The 24,039-nt window shown below is 38.4% G+C and overlaps 1 protein-coding gene across 1 annotated transcript in view; it reads right to left on the bottom strand.

Annotated features, from left to right (window-relative positions):
• Nucleotides 1-959: 959 nt before the first annotated feature.
• Nucleotides 960-24,039, bottom strand: part of LOC137285132 (calmodulin-like) — a 39,505-nt gene continuing 16,425 nt past the window's right edge. Inside the window, exons 3-5 of the mRNA XM_067817359.1 lie at nucleotides 14,744-14,887; nucleotides 10,627-10,869; nucleotides 960-1,568 (exon numbers count right to left, since the gene is read on the bottom strand). Coding sequence (XP_067673460.1) covers nucleotides 1,519-1,568; nucleotides 10,627-10,869; nucleotides 14,744-14,887 — 437 coding nt within the window. The 3' untranslated portion in view covers nucleotides 960-1,518. The remainder of the gene's footprint in view (nucleotides 1,569-10,626; nucleotides 10,870-14,743; nucleotides 14,888-24,039) is intronic.

Genomic DNA, 24,039 nt, shown 5'->3' with positions numbered 1-24,039 from the left:
TTGTGAAAGCTGAAGACACGGTACGCACAAAATCATCATGCCGAATCCTTGATTCACGTGGACAAAAATAGCTAGGATATATGTAAATTTTAAAATCACAAATAATAATGATGCATTTATTCATTGACATAATGATAAGATATCAGTTATGAAAATACCAATATCTCACACTTATTTTGTCCAGTATGTATTATTGAGTTATAGAGTGTGTAATTTCGAACTCTGAGCATATCATTAATATATTTTACAATAATAGTAACTGCGTACATTGAGCTGAATATACACTACATTACTGACCTAATTACGAACATAGATTCTTTTGATAAGAACAATCCAATAAAAAATGTTTCAATAATCTAAACGCATTACAAACAAAGAATACCATTCCTTTGTGACAATTGTGTTTTTTAACATGGAGTGGTCTGAGTAGGAAACAGTTATATGTTCCTAATGCCATTTGCTCGACAAAAACTGTCCACTGTTTCAGTTTCCGAAAAATATTTTACAGAGGAGTTTAATGGTAAGAAAATGGTTAAAATGAGTTCGGAAGGTCATACAATTTGCACAATCAGGGTAGGATGACACATTATTATCCAAGAGAACTTGATCAGGCGACCACTTTCGTTCCTTCTTTCGCCCAACATGGCCTTTTGCGAAACAATATTACCAAAACACCCAATGTGGATTTTCACCATAACTTTGTGATGATTATACAGTACAGCATGTCATGATTACATTGTCATGACAAATTTTAACTTCCGTCTCTCGGTTTAGTTAACATTTACACTTACGGAATTGAGTTTAAACCATGCTCACACACGTTCCGAAAACCTTGACCAGTAACTATTAGTTTAACTTTCAAGTTACCAATCTGTCTTCAGAGTATAATTACTTTGGTAAAAGGCTTCTTCGTAAAAGGCTTCAAATAACATGCGCCTATAAACACCTTGACAAACTTACCGATTTGAAAACTTTACTTACGTTTTGAAATACACACATACACTAGACTAAGGGCACAGGTGTCTTGTCATTTATAAGAATATAGCATCGTTTTAATTACATGCACGTATTCGTTCATCCGAGTTGAAGGCAAAGCCGTGTTTAGTTCGCACAGCCATGTCTATTCTGGCGTTACTTACATTCTGCTACCACACATGGCGCACACCAACTTCATGGTAACTACAACCTACTGTGTGCACCAAAGCAAAGACACCGGGTGGTAGTGAGTACAACACGGAACGCAAGCGCTGCTGCAGGCGACGATGGGATGGTGGCCTGCAGTGACTTCTGCAGCAGAACAACAGGCTGGCACACATCCAAACGTAACTGATATACTTGGCATCAAAGCGCGAGTCCTCACACAGTCCCGGGCATATTCATGTTTTTGCATATGGGTCGTATGACTCTGCTGTATTCTTAGCCCCTGAGTCTCTTGGAGATGCACACCGTAATATGTTATCTAGGAGCTGGGTACAGTCGTAGTCTGGACAGGAACTTGGGAAACCCTCTTTCTCGACATCAAAACGGCCCATACGAAAACAAAAGCTGGTTGGCGAAAGTCATGAAATCTGGAAAATAAATAATACAGTCTCTTATTCTTTGTATTTGGCAATGGATCTAAAACGATGCGTGGGCTGTACTCTGGGGTGACTGCTAGGAATGTATGCATGCGGACCAAGTACTCTTAATTTTGACCTTTCTACAATCGTCATTAAACAGAAACCGTCCACAACCATTCCCATGTCATCAACTATCCCCTATCAACTACCTATCATGTGACAAGGTGTTCACTGAAAGGTGAGTCTTTTGAATGATACAGCGGCAACAATACATGTTTTGAAGTTTTTTTTCTAAAATCTTGAATACTACAACCTTAATCGAACACCTACTAAGCAAATGTCGTCTTTGAAATCGTGGAATTGGTAAGGTCGGTTGTACCTTTAACGTTTTTAAATATAATATAATATCAATTGATATTTCCAATCTGTTCCCAGTGTATTTGCTTTAAGTAACCTTAATTCTTTAATAGTATATATCCTCTACAGAAACTGTCACAGTATTCTGTGCATCTATATGAATGTGCATATATATCTATATACTTCACTTAAGAGGTGTGATACACATTGCCATTCCGTGTGTAAATGTATCTGAGTATTGAAATGGAATAATAAAAAAATATAATCTACAAAAGTCTCATCATGTTCAAGTAGAATTCCAAGACTCCACAGAATGCAATTGTCTGACTTGATTAAATAATAACCCACGGCTATGGGGAGTATCTATATGGCTGGAATACTGGTCGCAACAACATAAATAACAATCGGGTGTTTATAGAACATCCATCTCGTATAGAATAGGATTATAAAGTTGCCTTCGCAAGACAAACTAAAGCTTGACAACACATGTTGTCAAACTCGCACGCAAGCACGCAGACACACATGCACACAAACACATACATAGTAGCGATGTGCTGTGTGAGTGCAATGCTCATAAACACGTTCTGTCACCTCACCTCAGCAATGAACATTATTCGTTGGGAGTATTGACATAACCAAACACATTAATGACCCGAAAAAGGGAGCAGGTACTGAAGCTGATGTTTGAAGTTCCATCCCCATAACAACTCATTTTTAAGTTTTCTATTATTGTCATGACTGGAAGTAACTATTTTTTAAACTCGAGTCACATTTATTTCTAGTCACAGTTTAATGTATTTTCATGAAGCATTTTGATTCTTGAATTACGTGCTCCTTTACCGGGATTTTAATGTCCCAGGGTGTCACATACACAATATATTAATGACTCTCGTCAATGGTTTAACTGCCGATTTTCTAACGCGGTAATGTGCCTTTTCATTAAGGGACATTCATCAGTCGCCTGTTCCCATCAGTGAATCGACCAGCGATAAAACTGAACGATAATACAACAGTTGATTTGTGCAAAGGAGAATACGTGAGTTTCTGAAGTGCTCTGAAGTGGCAAGCAAGATCGTATTAAAGAATTGCCTTATCGTTTGTCGATACGAAATATTGACTAAAACTAACCAATAAATAACCGTGATTTTTCGGACTATTTGAGAGGCACTGAAATGCAGAGACATCAGTTGATGGATCATTGTCCAGGCGTACAGATGTTTGTTTCGAGCTCTTTGATTTCCAAGCTGAAAAATATTTTCGCAAACATCCGACAGTCCATAATTTAAACAAAGTTAAAATCTTCAATGCCAAGGCTAGACGTGCCTTTAAACAGAATAAGCGTCAGTATTGGAGGAACTATATTTCCCAAATAAATTCTCGCACGCCAATTTCAAAGGTGTGGAACATGATCCAAAGGATAAAAAGGTAAAGGATCAAAATCTTCTGTACATCATCTAAAGGATGGTGATGGTATTAACTAATAAAGATGACATAGCAAATAAAATTGGTGAAACACTTGCCAAACATTCTTTATCATCCAATTATGTCCCTGAGTTTCAAAAGTATCAGAAACAACATAAGCAGAAAAGAATCAATTTTAACTCAGACAACAGTGAAGATTATAACGAATTATTTTCGTTACATGAGCTCCATACCGCCCTTGAGCAAGCTAATGATACAGCAACAGGGGCTGATAACATACATTATCAGCTCTTAAAGCATTTGCCTGAATCGTGTTTAGAAATCCTTTTAGAAATTTTTGATCAAATATGGACTTCAGATGATTTCCCACCTTCCTAGCGTAATGCAGGTGTAGTCCCTATTCCGAAGCCTGGTCGGAATCATACTGATCCGTCTAACTACAGACCAATCTCCTTAACAAGTTGTGCCTGTAAAACCATGGAGCGAATGGTAAACAATCGATTAACATGGTTTCTTGAAACCAATAATCTTATAGCAAATATTCAGTGTGGTTTCCGGAAAAATCGTATTACCATTGATCACCTGGTACGAATAGAATCCTTTGTCAAAAATGCTCTGGTAAATAAACAACATGCAGTATCGATCTTCTTTGATCTCGGGAAAGCATATGATACCACCTGGAAGCGTGGCATTTTAAAGGATTTACATGACTTCGGTTTAAGGGGTCGTTTACCTCTTTTTATGTTACAGTTTTTACAAGACGGGCAGTTACAAGTTCGAGTGGGTTCAACCCTGTCTGACCATTATAATCAGGATCAGGGTGTTCCACAAGGCAGTATTTTGTCTGTAACACTTTTTAGTATCACGATAAACAGTTTATCCAAGGTTTTAAATGATTCAATTGATGGATCACCTTTTGTGGATGATTTTAATATTTCTTGTCGAGGTAAAAATATGCATACTATTGAACGGCAACTGCAGTTGTGCTTAAAGAAAATAAATAACTGGTGTCTGGAATACGGCTTCACATTTTCTAAGTCGAAAACCAATTGTATACATTTCTGTACAAAAATACAAACCGCATAAAGACCCGAAACTCTTTTTAAACTCAACTCAACTCCGATCAAAGTTGTAAAAGAGGCCAAGTTCTTGGGATTGATGTTTGACTCACATTTAACGTGTCTCGCCCACATCATATCCCTAAAATCGAAATTCCTGAAGGCACTTGATTTATTGAAAGTCGTTTCTAATTTAAGGTGGGGAGGAGATAAAGCTACTCTCCTACATCTATACAGATCACTTGTCCGCTCAAAGCTTGATTATGGCTCCATTGTTTATGGTGGAGCTTGCAAATGCAACTTAAAACTATTTGATTCTGTCCATCACCAAGGTCTAAGACTTTGTCTTGGCTCCTTTAGAACATCTCCTGTTGACAGTCTCTAAGTTGAGGCCGACGAACCATCTCTTACACAACGCCGTATAAAATTATCTTTACAATATATCACAAACCTATACTCTAACGAATCTAACCCTACCTGTGTCTTCAATCCTCTCTATGAGGATTTGTATAACAAAAAGTCTTCTCTTGTTCCGCCTCTTTGGCTCAGAATTAAGCTATTTCTTGCTGCTTCTTGCATTGACCTGGAAAACATAGCTCCTTCCCGACATCTTTCTTCTCCTCCTTGGCAATTGGTTAGGCCACAAGTTGACCTAACATTAACCGCATTCAACAAATCAGAAACTAATGACTTATAATATAAACAAGAATATAATCAATTAAAACATAAATATAGCAATTATAAATCCTTATTTACGGATGGGTCCAAGGACGGTGGCGCAGTGGCTTGTGCCACTGTCATTGGATCCAGAACAGTATATTCTAGATTACTGGATAATAGCTCTATTTTCACTGCGGAAGCTAACGCAATATTAACGGCTCTTAAATATATTCAGAAACATCCTAAACACAAACAGTACATAATCTATTCAGACTTTCTTTCTTGTCTTCAGGCTATTAAAAACTTATCATGTAAACATCCACTTTTAATCGACATTATCGAACTGTATAATGATCTTGCTACAGGCCAGTACGACATCGTCTTTTGTTGATTACCCAGCCACGTGGGCATTTTGTGGGAACACACTGGATGACCTTGCTGCTAAAGCAGCACTCAACAAATCTGTGACACCACTTCTTATTCCTTATTCTGACTACACAGCTAACATTAGAGCTTACACCCGTGATCTGATGCAGAAGAAGTGGAACACCCAGTAGGTATAAATAAACTACATGAAATAAAACCCTACATTGGTTATACCTACTTGAGTTGTCAGTCCAGATTTGAGGAGGTAATCATGCGACGATGTCGTATTGGTCATACAAGATATACACATGCATACTCGTTAAAAGGTGAGGATCCTCCGTTTTGTATCCCTTGTGATGATAGAGTAACGATCAAGCATATCCTGCTTGACTGTGTTGAATTCACCATCACAAGGGATAAATATTTTAATGGCAAAACTGTCAAGGACCCTTTTACCACTGTCAGTTGTCATTTAATCATGTTTTTTTTAATGGAAACTGATTTCATGGTTGAGATTTGAATAACATATTCTGTAGATAGATGTATTTTAATGATTGGAAGTTTAAATTTGTAACTAGAATTGTTAGTGGCTGTATCCTCAAAGGAGGTGAAGCTCTGTAAAATTATTGTCCTTCTGAGAGGGTACGTAAGTCCCAAAACATTCAAAGTAAATTAAAGTCTATCAGGTTTTTAATTTTGGCTAGCATTCTGTACACTCTCCAGCAGCTGAAGGGATGGTGTAAATCCAACTAGGGTCCATGCAGGTAGCAAAGGTACTGTAAGTCCCCATGGTCCCTAGTAGGGTGATCTACCTTTGGCTGTTGGAGATCTATAACCTGTTTTATATTGTATTGTCTAAATAGTGATATTATTTTTAACTGTTCATGCTAGTTTTAATTCAAATTGTGATATTCTAGTTGTTTTATTGTTGTTTGTTGACAGATTATCTATAATATGCATATATGCCATTTAAGTGGTAAATGTTCTCGTCACGATATAGCCGAGATATTGCCAATGTGACGTTAAATATTAACTCACTCACTCACTTTGATTTCCATGTTAATAGTCTGACCATTGTGTTTGCAATATAATTTCCTGGAAAGACATGCCTGCACTACTATATCATTCATTCTTCTTAAGACGATTAGTTTCCGATTTGCCACATGTCATGCCTATCAGACTCCCTCCACCCTCACCCAAGTACCTGGTCGCTTGTAACACGATCAACCAATGAAATTTCCATAAGACTGACGTAACATCCTAGATATCGTTCAGTGAATATTTGTTCTTTTTTATGGCAAAATATCAGTGCAATCGCTAATGGTTGAAGGACGGTATAATTCCATCTAGGGTCCATGCTGGTAGCCAAAGTACTGTAAGTACCCTTGGTCCCTTACGTGGTGGTCTACGTTCAGTTGTTGACGATCCTCAGCCCTCTTGTATATTGTATTGTCCCCATTTGAAATCCTGATTTGGAGATATAGCTAGTTTTATTTCTAATAACTATTGGTTTTACTGTCCTTCGTTTTTTTAAATAATTGGCGCATTTATCATGAATAAATAACTATTTTACGTTACGCTGTTGCCGCTGTGTCAATAAACCTTAACTCACTCACTAACCACTTTCAGAGTACTAGTATCATATAATAACATTCATTTTTCTAGGGCATGACAACCCCAAGACTGATGAATATGTATTTTCAACAAATATTATTAGGTTCAAAACAAAATAAAAAAATGAACGTTGTACATCGGTCACTGAGTGTGCGTACACTAAACCGTGTCACTTTACACTTTAGGATATGGTGAAGGAAGAATTAGATATCTCTACAGCGTTATTTGTCTTTCACCGAAGTCATCACACAACCTTTGCACTGTATATGTCATGACCAGATGCAATTGGGATCCATCGTAACGCGGAATACAGCAGGGTTCTTGTTGTGTTAATGGCAGCAGAGGCAGGACTGTCAGTCAATAACGAGAAACGCATCTTCATCGTCATCATACTTATCATGATTAGCGTCAGGTGTGCATCATCTCGGGGGTGGTACAAAAATATTGCCACGCTGCTGACAGAAGACCTTTTGACAACAACACAGTATGTCACACTATTGTCGAGATGCAATACGTATGTCAAAGTAAGAGAGGTGGTGAAGCTATTTTAAGCAGACCTATTCTTGGTCTCTGGGCAGTAAATGACTGCATAAGAGTTCTTGATGAAGTATCACCTGTATGTGTATGTGTCGGGTGTGGTGAAACAGTTCGGCATCGTGTTTTAGAATATCACCGGTATATTAACATAAGACAACATGTCAGATACATCGTGCTCGAGAAAAGTGATATATTTTCCATTGCTGCAACACTGGGCCCAACATCCTTTACAGTTCATTTCAAAGGGCTATACGGTCCGTGAATACATGTGTAGACAAAGTATGCCCACGTCGACTGGAAACAAGAAACCAAATATATGTAACAGTTTGAATCATTTTTAACCCTTCTTTTTCTCCAGAATTTTTATATGCTTTTATATTGCACGAACATTCTCTGGGAAAAAGTATTAAATTTTACTTTCTTTGGACTGATATATCTTCACAGTACCAACAACGAACGAAACGAAGACAGTGTCGCAGCAAATGATTGACTCTGTACCACTGACAGGCACACTGTCAGTGACAGGCACGCCTACGATTTCATCTAAGCACTCCTCGACCTAATCACCCAATTCCATCTAATCACCAATAAGGATTGGCCTCCTCGTGATACTATTGACATGATGAGGTACGGCTTTTGCACACGCTCTGTGACAGTATTCCTGAGTCCGTGTCGGCGAGTTTTTCACCTACTCCATGTCAACACTCTCACTGTTAATGACGAAGTTAAGGAGCTCGGAACACAAATCGCGCATCCACAGACAGTGGTTTTCCTATGCGCTTGTTTTAACCGGACCGCATCAGAAGTTACTATGGGGCAATTTGTGCATACACTGTGGCATATTTTCAGGAGATATCTTCCAGGAGGTACACTGGTTTGTTAATATACTGTAGATAAATACATCACAGGCATTAGTTATTACACCAGGTGATAAAACTATAGTGTCCCGATCCATCAGCGACACCTGTCACAAGTACACACCGAGTGCAGTTGTTGACACCAAGTTGCACATGACATTTCGTTATACGTTCCGTGAAGATCATTGTTAAAATTGGTCGTCAGCAACCCATGCTTGTCGTAAAAGGCGGCTGAGGGAATTGGTTGGTCATAGTAGCTGACTCTAATGAATGACACAAGTCATAGTATTGCCATTGTGCGTATCGAAGTCCATGCTGTTGTTCGCTTGATTCAGTTTCAGACTCGATTATTTACAGCCCGCCGTCATATAGCTGGAATATTGCGGCGTTATCCAACAAAACCCAAATAAAGTAATATAGAAATAATAAAATATTAGTTTCGCTGTGTTTGATTGTATTAAAGCGTCACAAGCGCTTGGTTTCATTCAAGAGAGACAACAACGTTGATCCTTTGTCATTAGTTGAACAGTTGTCTCCTTCGTTTACTTCCTAGCAGACGATATTTTTAATGATCTTCAGTATGGATGATTTAGAGAAGAGGAAGTTGATTTTAGAGTACTATTACAAGGACATCAGATCAGCTAAAGTAAAACAGGCATCCCTTTGCCCACTGTTTATCGTGTTTTGAAAAAAATAGTGCATGGGTATGGCACTGAGCACCAGGGAGGCGCAGGTAGGCCCAGAAAAATGACTGTCAGTAACAGGGGCGGATTGGTATTCTCGTTTCTAAAAACAAACGAAATAGTTTAGAAAGGTTAAGGCTGGATATGATTGATAGAGGAACTGAGGCTATCTGTAAGGAGAACTGAGCTGCATGCAACGCGTTGGCAGAAAAGTCATGAACACGACCCAAAACATCGTTCAAAGCATTCACAAGCCTGATTTCGGACCCAAAATTATTCGATTGGCCAAACTGTAGCCCTGACCTACATTCAGTGGGAAAGCGTTTGGGGGCTTTTGGAGGAAAGTGTCAGTAAAAATCTGACAATATTGCTGAAATGAAAGAAGAGGTGGTCCGGTATTGGGACAGCATGGACAGCAAATCAAAATACAAAAAATAGAAGTTTATTCCTTTCTGGTATACTGTCAAGGAAATAAGTACGTTTCTTTTGACAGGTAAAACATACAATTCCCCAAACACCTTAAACAAACCATTTGGAAATATGTCTGCAAATACGACTTCTACGAGGATCCATGCAATAGAGAACTTTTCGTACAATCGCCAGCAGCTGAAGGGATGGTGTAAATCCAACTAGGGTCCATGTAGGTAGCAAAGGTACTGTAAGTCCCCATGGTCCCTAGTGTGGTGATCTACCATCTGTTGTTGGCGATCTATAGTCTGTTTTTATATTGTATTGTCCAAATAGTAATGTTAGTTTTAACTTTCCATGCTGGTTTTAATTGAAATTGTGATATTCTAATTGTTTTACTGTACTTCGTTGACAGATTTTACCACATGCATACATTTCATTTAATGGTTCTCGTCACGATATGGGTGAGATATTGCCGATGTGACGTTAAATATTAACTCACTCACTCACCATGCAATGGAGAATAGGGTGATATGCAAATGTGACCTGACTGGTAATGTGTCACCGTGCCCCGACTGATTTGATTGTTGTTCGTGCTATCAACCACATATTTGTATAGCCCTGACTCTCGATTATTTACATATTAAAATGAATTGCTGGGGTATTCTAGAAAGAAATGTTATATCAGAGTACAAAGGATTTCTGTAAGTTGTGTGTTAAATATTAATCATTAGGTCATTGGGACCATCTTCGTTTTCATCTATTGCGTTATTATATTCTTTCACAACTAAATCTGTTGTTCAATTGTCTTTCCTTGCGGTGCGCATGAATGACAACACAGCCTGTATATCATTTAAAATCTTCATTGCAAAATGCAATGCTGTTATCACGACTTCGTGGAAATAGATCGCAATGTGCAATTCAGACAAATATTACACCATTATATAATTAACAGTTTGATACCGATCGGTGAATATAACGCTTTGGCACTCTCAGCGGGAGTGGAAAATAACGACCCTGCTTTTGGTCAATAATGACATAAATTACCAAACAGTGAATATGGAACTATGTATGGGTCGAAGATGATAACAATGGATGCAGTTACCGTCGAAGCTGATAATTCCATCGCCGTCAACGTCAGCCTCTTTAATCATTTCATCAACTTCTTCATCGGTTAACTTCTCTCCTAGATTTGTCATGACGTGCCGCAACTCAGCAGCGCTGATGAAACCATTTCCATCTTGATCGAACACACGGAACGCCTCCCGTAACTCCTCATCATTATCTGTCTCCTTCATCTTCTTCGCCATCATTTGGAGAAATTCCTCAAAGTCGATGGTGCCATTACCTGTGGAAATGTGATGGGAAGAGGATACGTTTGGTTTTCATACGATTTCCCATCGGATTACACGGACAAATGTGACACAATTCCAACAGAATGACAGCAGATTTGACAAAGTGTTTATTATGCACATAATTCGGATCAACTTACGACGATGACATTTAACTGAACACGTTTAAACTGATTGCCAATGGAAAAGACATTATTTATGACGTCAAACCAACAAAAAAAGAACATTCACTAGTAGTCTAGAGCGGCATCTGATATTCCACATTGAAAATGCTTACGAATAAAATTTAATGGACAAGAGATTTAATCTGAATCAGACATCAAAACAAAGACACACGCATATTCAGTGGTCATGTGAGGTGTTGTTTTCCCTAACTATATTTAGGAGATAAACATACTGCTGCGCGTTCGGTTTTAAATCAAATTTAGAGCTATTATAATTTTGTTATAAAGCTCTGATTTTCCAACACATTACGTTTATCTCCATTCCACCATAACTGCGTTATTCAAATTTTAAACAAATACTTAATGTATTGGAAAATCAGAGGTACATAACGTGATTATATACCTCTGAATGACGTTGATTAACCAACCACAATCCAGTATTTACTGACGTCATGGTAGAATTATGATTTAGGATATAGGAATATGCAGTGAGAGATCCAAGTACAATAACGTGTACTATTAAAGAAAACTTGAGCATCACAAAGTAAAGATATTACCAATACCAGGTATTAAACTGTTGACGACAATAATCCGATGCTAGAACGTTCATGTCTGAAATACGGAACACTAGTACATAAACAGATAGTTTGTATGTGCCGCAAGCAGTAGCACCATACACGTACTTGAGGTATCATTTCTGGTTTTGACACTTCCAAGGAAGGTCGACATTTAGTCAAAGACAAGTGCATATAATCGATTACTCCAAAATCGAGCTCAAACGGCATAACAAATTGCTGCAACTTTCATTAGGCTAATGGAATACGAATGACGAGTCAAAGGAAAAGGAATGTTCTAAAAGCTGTTCACTTGCGTAGCTGCCAAAAGGTGTTCCCCCTACAAAGAGTCACCTCGAAATGACGTCAAGCCAATGTCAACCTGAGAGGACGCTTGGCAGAGGAACGAGACACACTCACTGAACACACGCCAGTTGGAGACTTATACGAAGTAAGAGAGTGAGTCAGTCAATATTTCAATTAACGTAATTTTTAACGTAATATTACAGCCAAATTGTGGTCGTAACATTAGTACTGATTATGAACACATAGTGCAGAGTATATAAAACCTGTTCTCAAGAGACAGTAAAATACCCAGGGTATCATAGATATATAATTTATAACTAGTATCTAATGTTGAAATAGTTCTACTCATAACTGCTCACTACAAAAATAGGCTGTAGATCGCCAGCACCCAAAGGTAGCAAAGCGAAGGAAAGTTGACAAATCGTGGCGGCATTACGAACGAGAAACATGACTTTTTTTGTCTTACGATTATGGATTTTTAAGATCGTTTGCAAACATAATATTCACCGTCATAATTCAGTATCTGTTGTGATATGTTTCACATTTGTTAATAAACGATGTCTAACGATTTTTACGAGGAACTAAATGTTCTTCCATTTTTGGATTGATAAATGTATATATGGACTTCACTTCTAAATTTCCAGTGAACTTATGTATGGCCAAAAATACTGAAAATTGCTATTGTGCCACCTCGCGCACACGGTTAACCATTCTGTTTGTGAACAAATATCTACATATCTCTTGGGATATGCTGCAGTTACGTCCCCGATTGTCATGTGTAGTTTCTTGTGTGAACTGAAACAGCTTGAGGGAAGTAGTTTTAGAAATTAACTGTATGGCGTCGCATGACACAAAGTGGGTATGTGTGTAGTGCGTTAATTAAATGCAAACTCACTAAACCAGTCTCATGAGCTATCAGCAAACCATCTTAAAATATTAATTATTCACCACCTCCCCTGTAAATGTATATTTTGTGAACGTATTTCATGGTAATACTGTTAAGCTGAGATGGAAGACTTAGAAAAAATAGAGAGCGTATCTCTACAGACATGAAAGTGACAAGGATGAATATGCACAAAACTGGCTACCAAGCTATCATGCAAACTGGTAGGCCCCACAACAACAGCCATCCATGTCAGAGAGGTGTCTACTGCAGAATAATGCACCTTTCTTTGTCACTGTAAAGTCTTCTGTTCAAGAGGGGACGACTGACCCTGGATGTTTTGATCAAAGCCTTCAAACACTACTGCTAAGGCAAAGGAAAGTCTTCAAACACTACTGCTAAGGCAAAGGAAAGCCTTCAAACACTACTGCTAAGGCAAAGGAAAGTCTTCAAACACTACTGCTAAGGCAAAGGAAAGTCTTCAAACACTACTGCTAAGGCAAAGGAAAGCCTTCAAACACTACTGCTAAGGCAAAGGAAAGTCGTCAAACACTACTGCTAAGGCAAAGGAAGGTCTTCAAACACTACTGCTAAGGCAACGGAAAGCCTTCAAACGCTACTGCTAAGGCAAAGGAAAATCTTCAAACACTACTGCTAGGGCAAAGGAAAGTCTTCAAACACTACTGCTAAGGCAAAGGAAAGCCTTCAAACACTACTGCTAAGGCAAAGGAAAGTCTTCAAACACTACTGCTAGGGCAAAGGAAAGCCTTCAAACACTACTGCTAAGGCAAAGGAAAGTCTTCAAACACTACTGCTAAGGCAAAGGAAAGCCTTCAAACATTACTGCTAAGGACAATGGTGATAGACTATGTAATGTGTTAGTGGCTGATGTACAACTCACTCACAACGATGGTCATTTTACCAATACAATGGGCATCTCAAAGATATGAGGGTATTCGGTTGAATGAACCATGAAAAATATTGCAATAAGCTAGGTTCTAAAACCTCCAGGGGCTTCATCTCTCAGCCGATTCGTAACAATGCATAATTTTGGGTTTCATCATTTAGCCAGAAAGAGCGTGACTGGGGTCAAGCAAACGAAGCATCTTACGTTTCCTCCAAAGTAGGTAAAGTCTCTAACAACAGTTGCTAAGGTGAGATGAGCATGTGGTTATAAACAACCCTTGTATTCCCAGATGTGGTATCGTTAATTTCCTAGTATATGTACTCTTAAATGGGGGACATTTTGCAAATGGTAATGTCATTGCTGCTGTGAGAATCCAGGTTCAACAGCATCCAAAACTTTTGCAGAGGTACATCGACCTATGTCTATGAATCAGTGGGTCAGTTTAATTTTACCCCGCATTCAGCAATATTCCAGCTATATGGCGGCGGTCTGTAAGTAATCTTGCCCGGACCAAACAATCCATTGATTAACAGCATGAGCATCGATCTACGCAACTGGAAATGGATGACATATATCAAACAAGTCAGCGTGCCAGACCACCCAATCCCAGTCCGCATGGTCGCCTTTTGTGGCAAGCATGGGTTACCACAAAAGACCTTTTCTACCCCGAAACTTCACAGGTCCCTGTGTCTATGATTGATGTTAAAATCCTTTTTGCACTCGCCACCAACGAAAACAAAATCAGAACTACTCTTTCCACTTTAAAGTTACTGTGTTCTTGATGAGAATAATAATTATTCTTAACAATGCACGTAAAGTCAACGAAGATGAGTCATTAAACGGATTGGCATTTAACACAAATTGTTGTTTTTAAATGTTTTCAGATTCACGATGGGAGCTATGAATTTGCCAGTACAAATTTAATGCCTTTACCTTAAGTGGAGCGGGTCAAAATGAGGAAATTTAGTTATCCTTGCACAGGACAGTCACATCACAGAGCAGCGTCACCTTTGCATGTCAAGGGACGGACTACATTGAACTGATTGAGATTCCTACCATCAGCATCCACCTCATTGATCATCTCCTGTAGCTCTTCTTCTGTAGGGTTCTGGCCCAGTGACCGCATGACAACACCTAGCTCCTTGTGGGATATAGTGCCATCCCCGTCTTTGTCAAACAGAGAAAACGCCTCTTTAAATTCTGAAAAGATTAAGATATCACCATCTCGTCAATGACATTGTTTCTAGTTGTGTCAAAACACAAAGACGACCCTCGGGAACATTCATTCACATGAGTTAGTCTTGAAGAGGTTTGATGTGTGGATGCAAAACAGGATTGTTAGTGGCTGTATCCTCAAAGGGGGTTAAAGTACTGTAAAATTATTGTCCTCCTGATAGGGTACGTAAGTCCACAAACATTCAAAGTAAATTCTAAATTTCTAGGTTTTTAATCGTAGAATAAGTGTCTTCTTATTGTATGGCTAGATTTCCCAAATTGCTGACGGCTGAGGGGATGATGTAAATCCAGCTAGTGTCCATGCAGGTAGCAAAAGTACTGTAAATCCCCATGGTCCCTAGTGTGGTGATCTACCTTCAGTTGTTGGCAATCTATAGCCCATTTTGATATTGTAGTGTCCTCTATAGATAAATTGTTTTAGGTATAGTTACTAGTTTCACATTCTTGTCTGTGATATTCTAGTTGTTTTACTGTCCTTTGTTGACACGTTTTATAATACACATGCATTCCATTTCAGTGTTTTTCCCGGTCAAGATATGGCTGGGATATTGCCGATGTGACGTTAAATATTAACTTACTCACTCACTCACTCACAACTCACTCTCCGCTATTTTAATCGTAGCATATGTGTCCTTTTACATATATGGTCAGCTGTGCCTAAATTGCTAACGACTGAGGGTCTGGTGTAAATCCAGCTAGGGTCCATGCGGGCCCCTAGTGTGGTGACCTACTTTCAGTTGCTGGCAATCTATAGCCCATTTTTATATTGTATTGTCCACTATAGTTAAATTGTTTTAGATTTGATTACTAGTCTTAAATGGACATCTGTGATATATGCTAGTGGTTTTACTGTTCGTCAACAGGGTTTTAGTTTCTTATATTCGTTCATTCTACAATGTCATTATTACTTGTTCTCGTCACGATATGGCTGCAATATTGCCGATGTGACGATAAGTATTAACTCACTCACTCACTCACTCACTCACTCACTCAGATGCAAAACGTCGCTGGAAACTATTCCACAGTCCTAAGAAATTGCAGATAAACACAGTCAGTTGCAATGTGAGGATATTAATTGTTCAGATCCATTCCATCCAGCTGAATCATATCAACTATAAAGTATTATATAGTGTGTATAGTGGGCAGGTGTATGTTGCACAATTATTAAAAAACAGAACAATTTACAATTATTTCCAAAGTTAATTATCTTGTTGATATACAAGATCAAGTACAGAAAAAAACGTTTTATGAGGTAACGTCATAAAAATTATGATTTCAAAGGTAGCGTGTGTGTGGAGAGCATACAAAAACACTCTTCCGTTTGTACTATCAGCCTAGAGATCGGGTGGCCGGTAGTTCTACCCAAGGCCGCACCACAGCCAAAACGTCAAAAGATGATTTCTGATGAAGATCAGTATACTGGGTGAGAGTGGAGGTTCTCAGTTAGCTATCACTATAAAACTGGAACTAGCCGTGACTCGTGAAAACTGCGAGGTTTTAAAATATTTCACAGACATTGACCACGCTTACGCACTCGGACAGACAACCATACGCGCGAACTGTAACAGGTGAATTTCTCTTGAGAGCATTTAACATTCAGCCTCGTTTCATTCCGACCGATTACAATCACATGTTCAAGAATCACCACGCAAAAGTGATGATTCAGTGGGTTCCCGACAAAGGAAGCGTATCCAGCTCTATGGGTGGCATCAGATACATGCAACGGCACGGTAATCGCTTATCTTAAACACGGCAAGACGGTACAGTGCGATAGTAGCTCCGATATCAATATGTGTCGTATGGATAATTATCTACCCAACTTTTGTCAGTGAGATTCTTTAAGGATGTATCTTAATGATCCGGTTTCTATGACTTCCTTTACTTTCAGTTTAGGTGGGGGGAAACAATCTATATAAATGTTACAGTATTTCTGTAAAGGATTGTGGTTGTGGTGATATCTCATTTTTATATTGTGTTGCCACTTACGATTTAACTATTTTATATGCTCCCTAATTAGTTTAAATAAAATATGATGTACTAGTTGTTTTACTATCCTTTGGCGAAATCATCTTTAAAAACTTATAACCTGTAAATACATTTCGTACTTTTCTATTGATGTATAAAGTTCTCTCGTCACGATGTGGATGAAATATTGCTGACGTGACGATAAATTTTAACTCACTCACCCACTGTAAACGGTTGTGGTGTCGCCTGGTGTCGCCTGGTGTCGCCTGGTGTCGCTTGTCACGCATAATTCGACTCCCAGCATGGGCACATTATCTGAAGCCTATTTGTGATGTTCCCCGCAATGATATTGCAGGAATATTGCTAAAGGCGGCGTAACACTACACTCGCTCGACGCTCAAAGCAGTGAAATTCTTTCAGTTTCTGTGTCCCGTTCTCGCTAAACGGCGCTCTGACAGGTGTGTTTTTATTGAGTGCAAAGGTATTGTCAGTGTGTGATTAAGTGAATTTCAATGGTAGTTTAACGATTGTCCTTTCCTGGCGAAGGACGTATAACTGACGAGGAGAGATTAAATTCTCCGCTCAATCAGTCATAGTGCGTCCACGAGACTACTACATAACGTCAGATAATCTGATTTAGTGTCTGTGCTTTCATAACGAAATTGGAAAATATCAATTTCATATTACTTTTTAAAAAGAACCCATTCTTTCTCGTTAGCTGAAAATCCAATTGGTTGACGTCCTTTCGAAACTCCTCAATGATGACTGATTGTCAAAAAATAATTTTAGAGACATGAATTGAAATAACATCTCACGACATGACAGCTATAGATGATGGCTTTCCATGACCCTGTCATTTGATTTGACAGTAAGAACACGTCTGTCGCGGCTGTATATGCGAACATTGGTCACATTATTATTATTTGTGAGTGAAGATCGGGATAGTAATATACCATAGGAGCTCAAAGACGCTGTTAGAGACTAGATACATGCCAATTTGTTGATACTCATATGTACATTTTAGCCTTTCTATACATTTATTTTTAGTTTAGGGTCCATGCAGGAAACAAAAGTACAGTAAGTCCCCATGATCCATTGTATAATGATCTACCTTCAATTGTTAGGGGTTTTTATATTACGTATTATTAGTTTTAATTTCGCATGCTGGTTTTATATTCAAACTGTGATAGTGTTTTACTAGTCTAGTTGTTTTACTGTCCTTGACGTCTGGTTTATATTATTTGTGCATATTCTTTTTAAAAGACAAAATTGTTCTCGTCACAATATGGCCGAAACATTGCTATATGACGTTAAATATTAACTCACTCACTCACCCACTCACTCTCAACAAACCTCTGCTTAAAATACCCCTCTTAGTTCCTTAACATTTGGCCAACCACGACGCAATTCTATAAACAGCTTCGCCAGCAAATATGTGAAAAAAGTGACGGAGATAACACGCTGGAACGGCGTGATATTCGGCTTATGTTCGGATTAAATCGGGAATCTATTCGTGGAATTGCATGACCATTTGTCAAATAAAGTCCTGACATTATATCCTTATAAAAGGACTAAAACTGTTCGCATAGTCTGACGCTAATACGTTAAATTCATCCAATGTTTCCTTGTTTAAAGGTCAGCCTCATCAGCCCTAATCTCCAAGCGCTGAAACAGAGCAGGGAAGATACAATTCCTTCACAACAGCGCAATAAATGTTTGCGTTTCATTGGCGTGTACAATATAAGACACAACTCCATTTCCATCTCAGGGTTATATCTGTATAAGGTTAAACACTGATTATACCATACATGGATCTACGACACAGGTCAAGATTCTTAAAAGGGAGCGCAGTTATCATATTTCATGTCTAAAAATATATAGATATACAATTCTGTGTATTTGGAGGATATAACGTGGGTTGACCAACGCTCAGTTGGACGAAAGGCCGCGGAATTTATAATAGGGCTGGCACATTTCATCAGTCAGAAATTGACCGTGTTTAATGTTGTAGTGACGTTGAGGATGCCGAGCTGTTAATGCTAACATACCACAGACACCCAGGGAGGCTTATATGTTACGGCTGCTGTATCAAACATACTCCTTTACATGAAGGTCTGAATCATTTTATGTATAGCGTCACTTTTTACTGCTTTATCAAGACGTTATAGTTCTGCGCCTTGTTCCAACATGAGTTCGTGAGTGACAATATGACAATATATAGGTTTACACCGTGATTTGCAATAGTTTATCCCTCGGGGGACACCAGAAATGGGATTCACACTTTGCAGCCATGTGGAGAATCAAACCCAGACTTTCGGTGTGATGAGTGAACACCTTAACCACTGGACTACCATACCTTCATGTATTAGTTAATGTCCGGTTCAATGTTCAGTTCCATGCCGATCAAGTGCTTATAAACACATTTAGTGGGCCCATGTCATACTATCAGTGTTTTGTTTGGGACACTGTCATAAGTAACGTGATATTGCATATGACCTAATCAGACACTGAACTAACATGCAACGTTTAGTATTCCAATAAGTCAATATATGAAGTTGTCGATTGTTATTATATTAAGGGCATCCCATCTGAAGCTGGGACAAGTTGTGAGTTTTCTTCATATTTTTGGATTCTTAGCTAAAATAAATGTTCCCGGTATCTCTTCTGTGAACGAAAGCCATGAATACATGCAATTTTCCAGTGTGGGTTTGAAATGTTGAAAGTGTTGAAATCGACCACTCATTTGCAAGAATGATCTTTTCTACGAGCCCTTGACAGTTCTATAAATTTTACCTATAATTTTTATTAATATATGATCATATATGATCATCCACATGAATCATGCAGGGCCTAGATTTTAGAAGTTCTCATAGCGCTAAGTCGTAAGTTAATGTTAGTGTATGGCACTTACGACTATCTTAGCACTAAGAGAGTTTCGAAAATCTAGGCCCAGAACTATAAAAACCTGGGGTAAAAGGGAAATAAACATCACATTGAAAATCACAGCACTGATATGGTGACATGTGTGCACAGATATGAGTGTGGCTGTTGCAATAGTGCGAACGTTTAATGGAGATAACCCGTACGATACACATCATATTTGTACCACCATTAGTCAGTACGCTAATCAAGGAATGTGTCGTGTCAGGCTCGCTGATTTGTTGTCATGAGTAATCCCGTCCCAGTTGTGTAGATCGATGCTCATGTTGTTGATCACTGTATTGCCTGGTCCAGACTCGTTTATTCACATATAGCTGCCGTATAGCTTACATATTGCTGACTGCAGAGTCAAACAACAGACAAATAAACGAGCGAAATGTTACTAGTCGATGCGTTTTCACACCATCTTATCCACGGCTTACTGAATGTCTCACCATTTCTTTCCGTGTTATGTATATCTCAGTGTCCAAGTCATTCGATGAGCATGCTCAAATATGCTAGTATATGATTATCAATCGCCGAAGAGTGTAACCTATTATAGGAGACCTAAACCACAGCTGATAGATATGAATGTAAGTGACTTTCACATCATAATATATGAATAATTATGAACATATATTCGAAAATGGTACAAATCTTTTTCTTGCTCATGGTCATCATATTTTATATATTTCCAATTTTATCAAGATCTTTAATTACCAAGTTGTTTTGTGGCCAATAATCTTCTAGTTCCTTTTTGGGAATCAGAAACTGGCACTTGATCCATGACAAATGCAGTCTAATGTATGTGTGTGTGTGTGTGTGTGTGTGTGTGTGTGTGTGTGTGTGTGCATACTAGCATTAGAATTGAACAAGAAACCAGAGTTGTAATCAAACAGTGACAGAATCTTTCGTTCTTAACCTTTTCATGCATATGAGAGATATTCTAACGCTTTTCATGCGCATGTGTGTCATATTGTGACAAAGCACAAACAGAATTGGGTACAGACAGGTTTTTAACAGGTTTGAATGACACACAGGAAATAGCTCATGACATGAGCTATTCCAGTAATGAGTGCTGAGAAGCCCGTTCATGGAAATGAAGCCAATAATTTGACAATGCGAAAAGGTATTTAGTAATAACGAAACTCATTACTTAGACCGTGGGCGGTATGTCCAATTTACCATGATTATATATGCATGTACGTGTAGGATCAATAATTCGACAACTAAATAAACAATGCTTTATTGCTTTGATCGCACAAAAATGAATATAACGCTACACAACGTAAAACGTTCACATATGGGGGCGTCATTATGAAAGTAGGCCGAATACACGTGTGGCGTATGCATGTAAAATGAGAGCTAGCCAGGTTACGGAGATTATCAAATACGTCATGTAGAATTACGTAATGTAAATATCTAGTAGCCGAAATCTGATGCGATGACGAAAGATCTGACCGCTTAAGGTGCTTACAAACAAAGAGTTAAAACGTTTACCCGGACACGATAAAAAATACTATTATACTTTGCCAAGGATCAAATCTAGGATTCAGCAGCGAACTAGGATGTGGGGTCAAATTTGTTTTTCAATATCTAAGCCTAAGTTTTCAGTATGTCAATCCATCTTGTGGATCCCAATCGTTGATTGTATGGTTTCCGATTATTGTCACGCTTCTATAATGGCATAGACTTACCTCCAAAGTGATGCAGCTGGGCCCCCCGTTGGCCAAGGACACGAAAACATACAGCCACGTCAAAATGGTACGCACGTATCAAGAAAACCCCGAAAGATCAATTTCCATTTCTTCTGTCAGCAGCTATGCTTTGAACTCACACGAAGGCGACAAGAAAAACGTCACGAAAGACTGTATTGCCAGGAATGTCTATCACGGAAAGTAAGATTCCGTGAGTCACATTGTGTCACTGTTTCTTTCATGAAATGTGTATAATACGTGTTTCAGCTTTATGCGTCATTACATGTGCTGTTCACTGATCCATTACTGACAATGTTTTGATACTTGGGCCCTTAACACAGTAGAAACTTGAAGACATATGTACCAGCATACATGAAACAATACAGACTTGCGTTTCTTACGTTAGCACACTTGCTATATTTCATGTGTGTAGTTCTCTTTGTATTAGTGACATGTCTGTGTTGTCTAACAACACATTCAATATCCTACTAGTTTTGTTGAAACAGACTTCAAGACAACTGTCATGTACAAATAACGAGGAGAAAACAAAGATGAGGAGAAGGGGAGACGGGATTTAGTCGGGATTTTGCAAATGTGATTTGAAAAGTGTTCATTATTGTACTTTTACATTCAAATAATATTTCTCACGACATAAAGGCAACTGAAACAAAATTCCTTAGATATATGATCAGATTATGTCTATAGTGCATACTCCTTAAAAGTCACTCATGTGTGATGAAATGTATGTACAAACTCTTTACAAAACCATCAAGTAAACTTACTATTTATAATATCATGGCATTGTACGGTGAACATATCTACTGGAAGAAAAATGGAATAGCATTATTGATTGTACTGAGAGGACTTGACATTTTAGATTTGAGACACAAACAAAAATACTGGATGGACGACCTGATGACATTTAATATCTATTGTAATCATGTAATCACTGTCAATATAAAGAGGATGTAGACACTTTAAGTCAGGTATGTGTAACATGTTATAAAGGTATTATGCCCTTATTCAAAGATAGAAAGTAGACACAGTTATTTGGTTTGATATATGAGTGGAAAGTTACATCTAAATACCTTCTTAATACTGTATTTACATATCTGAAGAAATCACATGTTTTATATATCTTTCTCAAATGACAACTTAGATGTTGTAGTACTTAGCAATAGACATCCACCAACATTCCATATCTGTTCCAAATATCCATTATCATGGATTTCGAATGGATTCTGGTGTTTGAATTTCTTCTTGTTTTTAAACTATATTTTGTGAGTTTTATGCATTTTAGTCGATTTGAAATCGATCACATAAATTGTGTTTAACAATTTGCTGAAATTGCTTTCTTTCCTTTTGGGGGGAATATACTTATGATATGCTTTTGTTGCTTGCAAAATTCACATCATCCTGGCTTTCACATGTAATGCGTCCAAGGTTACCTTGATGCTGCACACAGACTTATCGGCGATAGCATAACATACCTACCGGTATGTATACAACTGCAATGTATGATAAAGTGAAAGTACAGAATGCAAGCATAAAAGATTGTCTGTTTTCCTGAAACATCAACGAAGAGTCCTAGAAAGTTCAGCTGACAAGCAAACGAGGTGGCAACGCCTACTACATGTTCCGTCGCAAATCGCTTACCAATAAGAGTGAGTGAGTTAGTGAGTGAGTGTGTTTAGTTTTACGCCGCCCTCAGCAATATGGTGGCGGTCTATAAATAATAGAGTCTGGACCAGACAATGAAGTGATCAAAAGCATGAGGATCGATCTGAGCAATGGGGCACCGATGACATGTGTCAACCAAGTCAGCGAGCTTGACCATCCGATCCCATTAGTCGCCTCTTACGACAAGCATTCTCGCCTTTTATAGCAAGCATGGGTTGCTGAAGGCCTGTTGTACCTCGGATCATCATGGGTACATACAAGTTATTATTTGCCAAATATGATCAAGTTTATAGATGCAGAACCATTCATTAAGAAATTATCAATGTTCGTTGCAATCCTGAAGATTCATTTTGTTCAGATACAACTGTGGTGTTCATAGAGCTGTCATCATGCTGTGTCAAGTTTATTAACTCGTCAGTTCATTGTATTTCTCATCAACCACCGCCGGTAAAGTTAAAGGTACGGCAAATACCGATTATCAGGAAGATGTCGGTATTTACTTTTGTTTGTTTTTTTCATATTTCGGTGTATTTACTCGAGTGTGAGTGAGTGAGTGAGTTTAGTTTTACGCCGCTTTTAGCAATATTCCAGCAATATCACGACGGGGGACACCAGAAAATGGGCTTCACACATTGTACCCATCTGGGGAATCGAACCCGGGTCGTCGGCGTGACGAGCGAACGCTTTAACCACTAGGCTACCCCGCCGCCCCGTATTTACTCGAACGTATGCATGCTTGCATATATTTATGAATTCTCCCTGTGAGTTTTGATAAACGAATATTTGCAAATATTCGATAGACGTGAGTGAAGAATTCGTGAAGAATTTAATCTGTGTTATTTACAGGGCTATATG

The sequence above is a fragment of the Haliotis asinina genome, chromosome 5 (genome assembly GCF_037392515.1).
Source record: "Haliotis asinina isolate JCU_RB_2024 chromosome 5, JCU_Hal_asi_v2, whole genome shotgun sequence".
NCBI classification, from domain to species: Eukaryota; Metazoa; Mollusca; class Gastropoda; order Lepetellida; family Haliotidae; genus Haliotis; species Haliotis asinina.
Note: the sequence above shows the minus strand (reverse complement) of the source record. Positions and strands in the feature narration are given on the sequence as shown.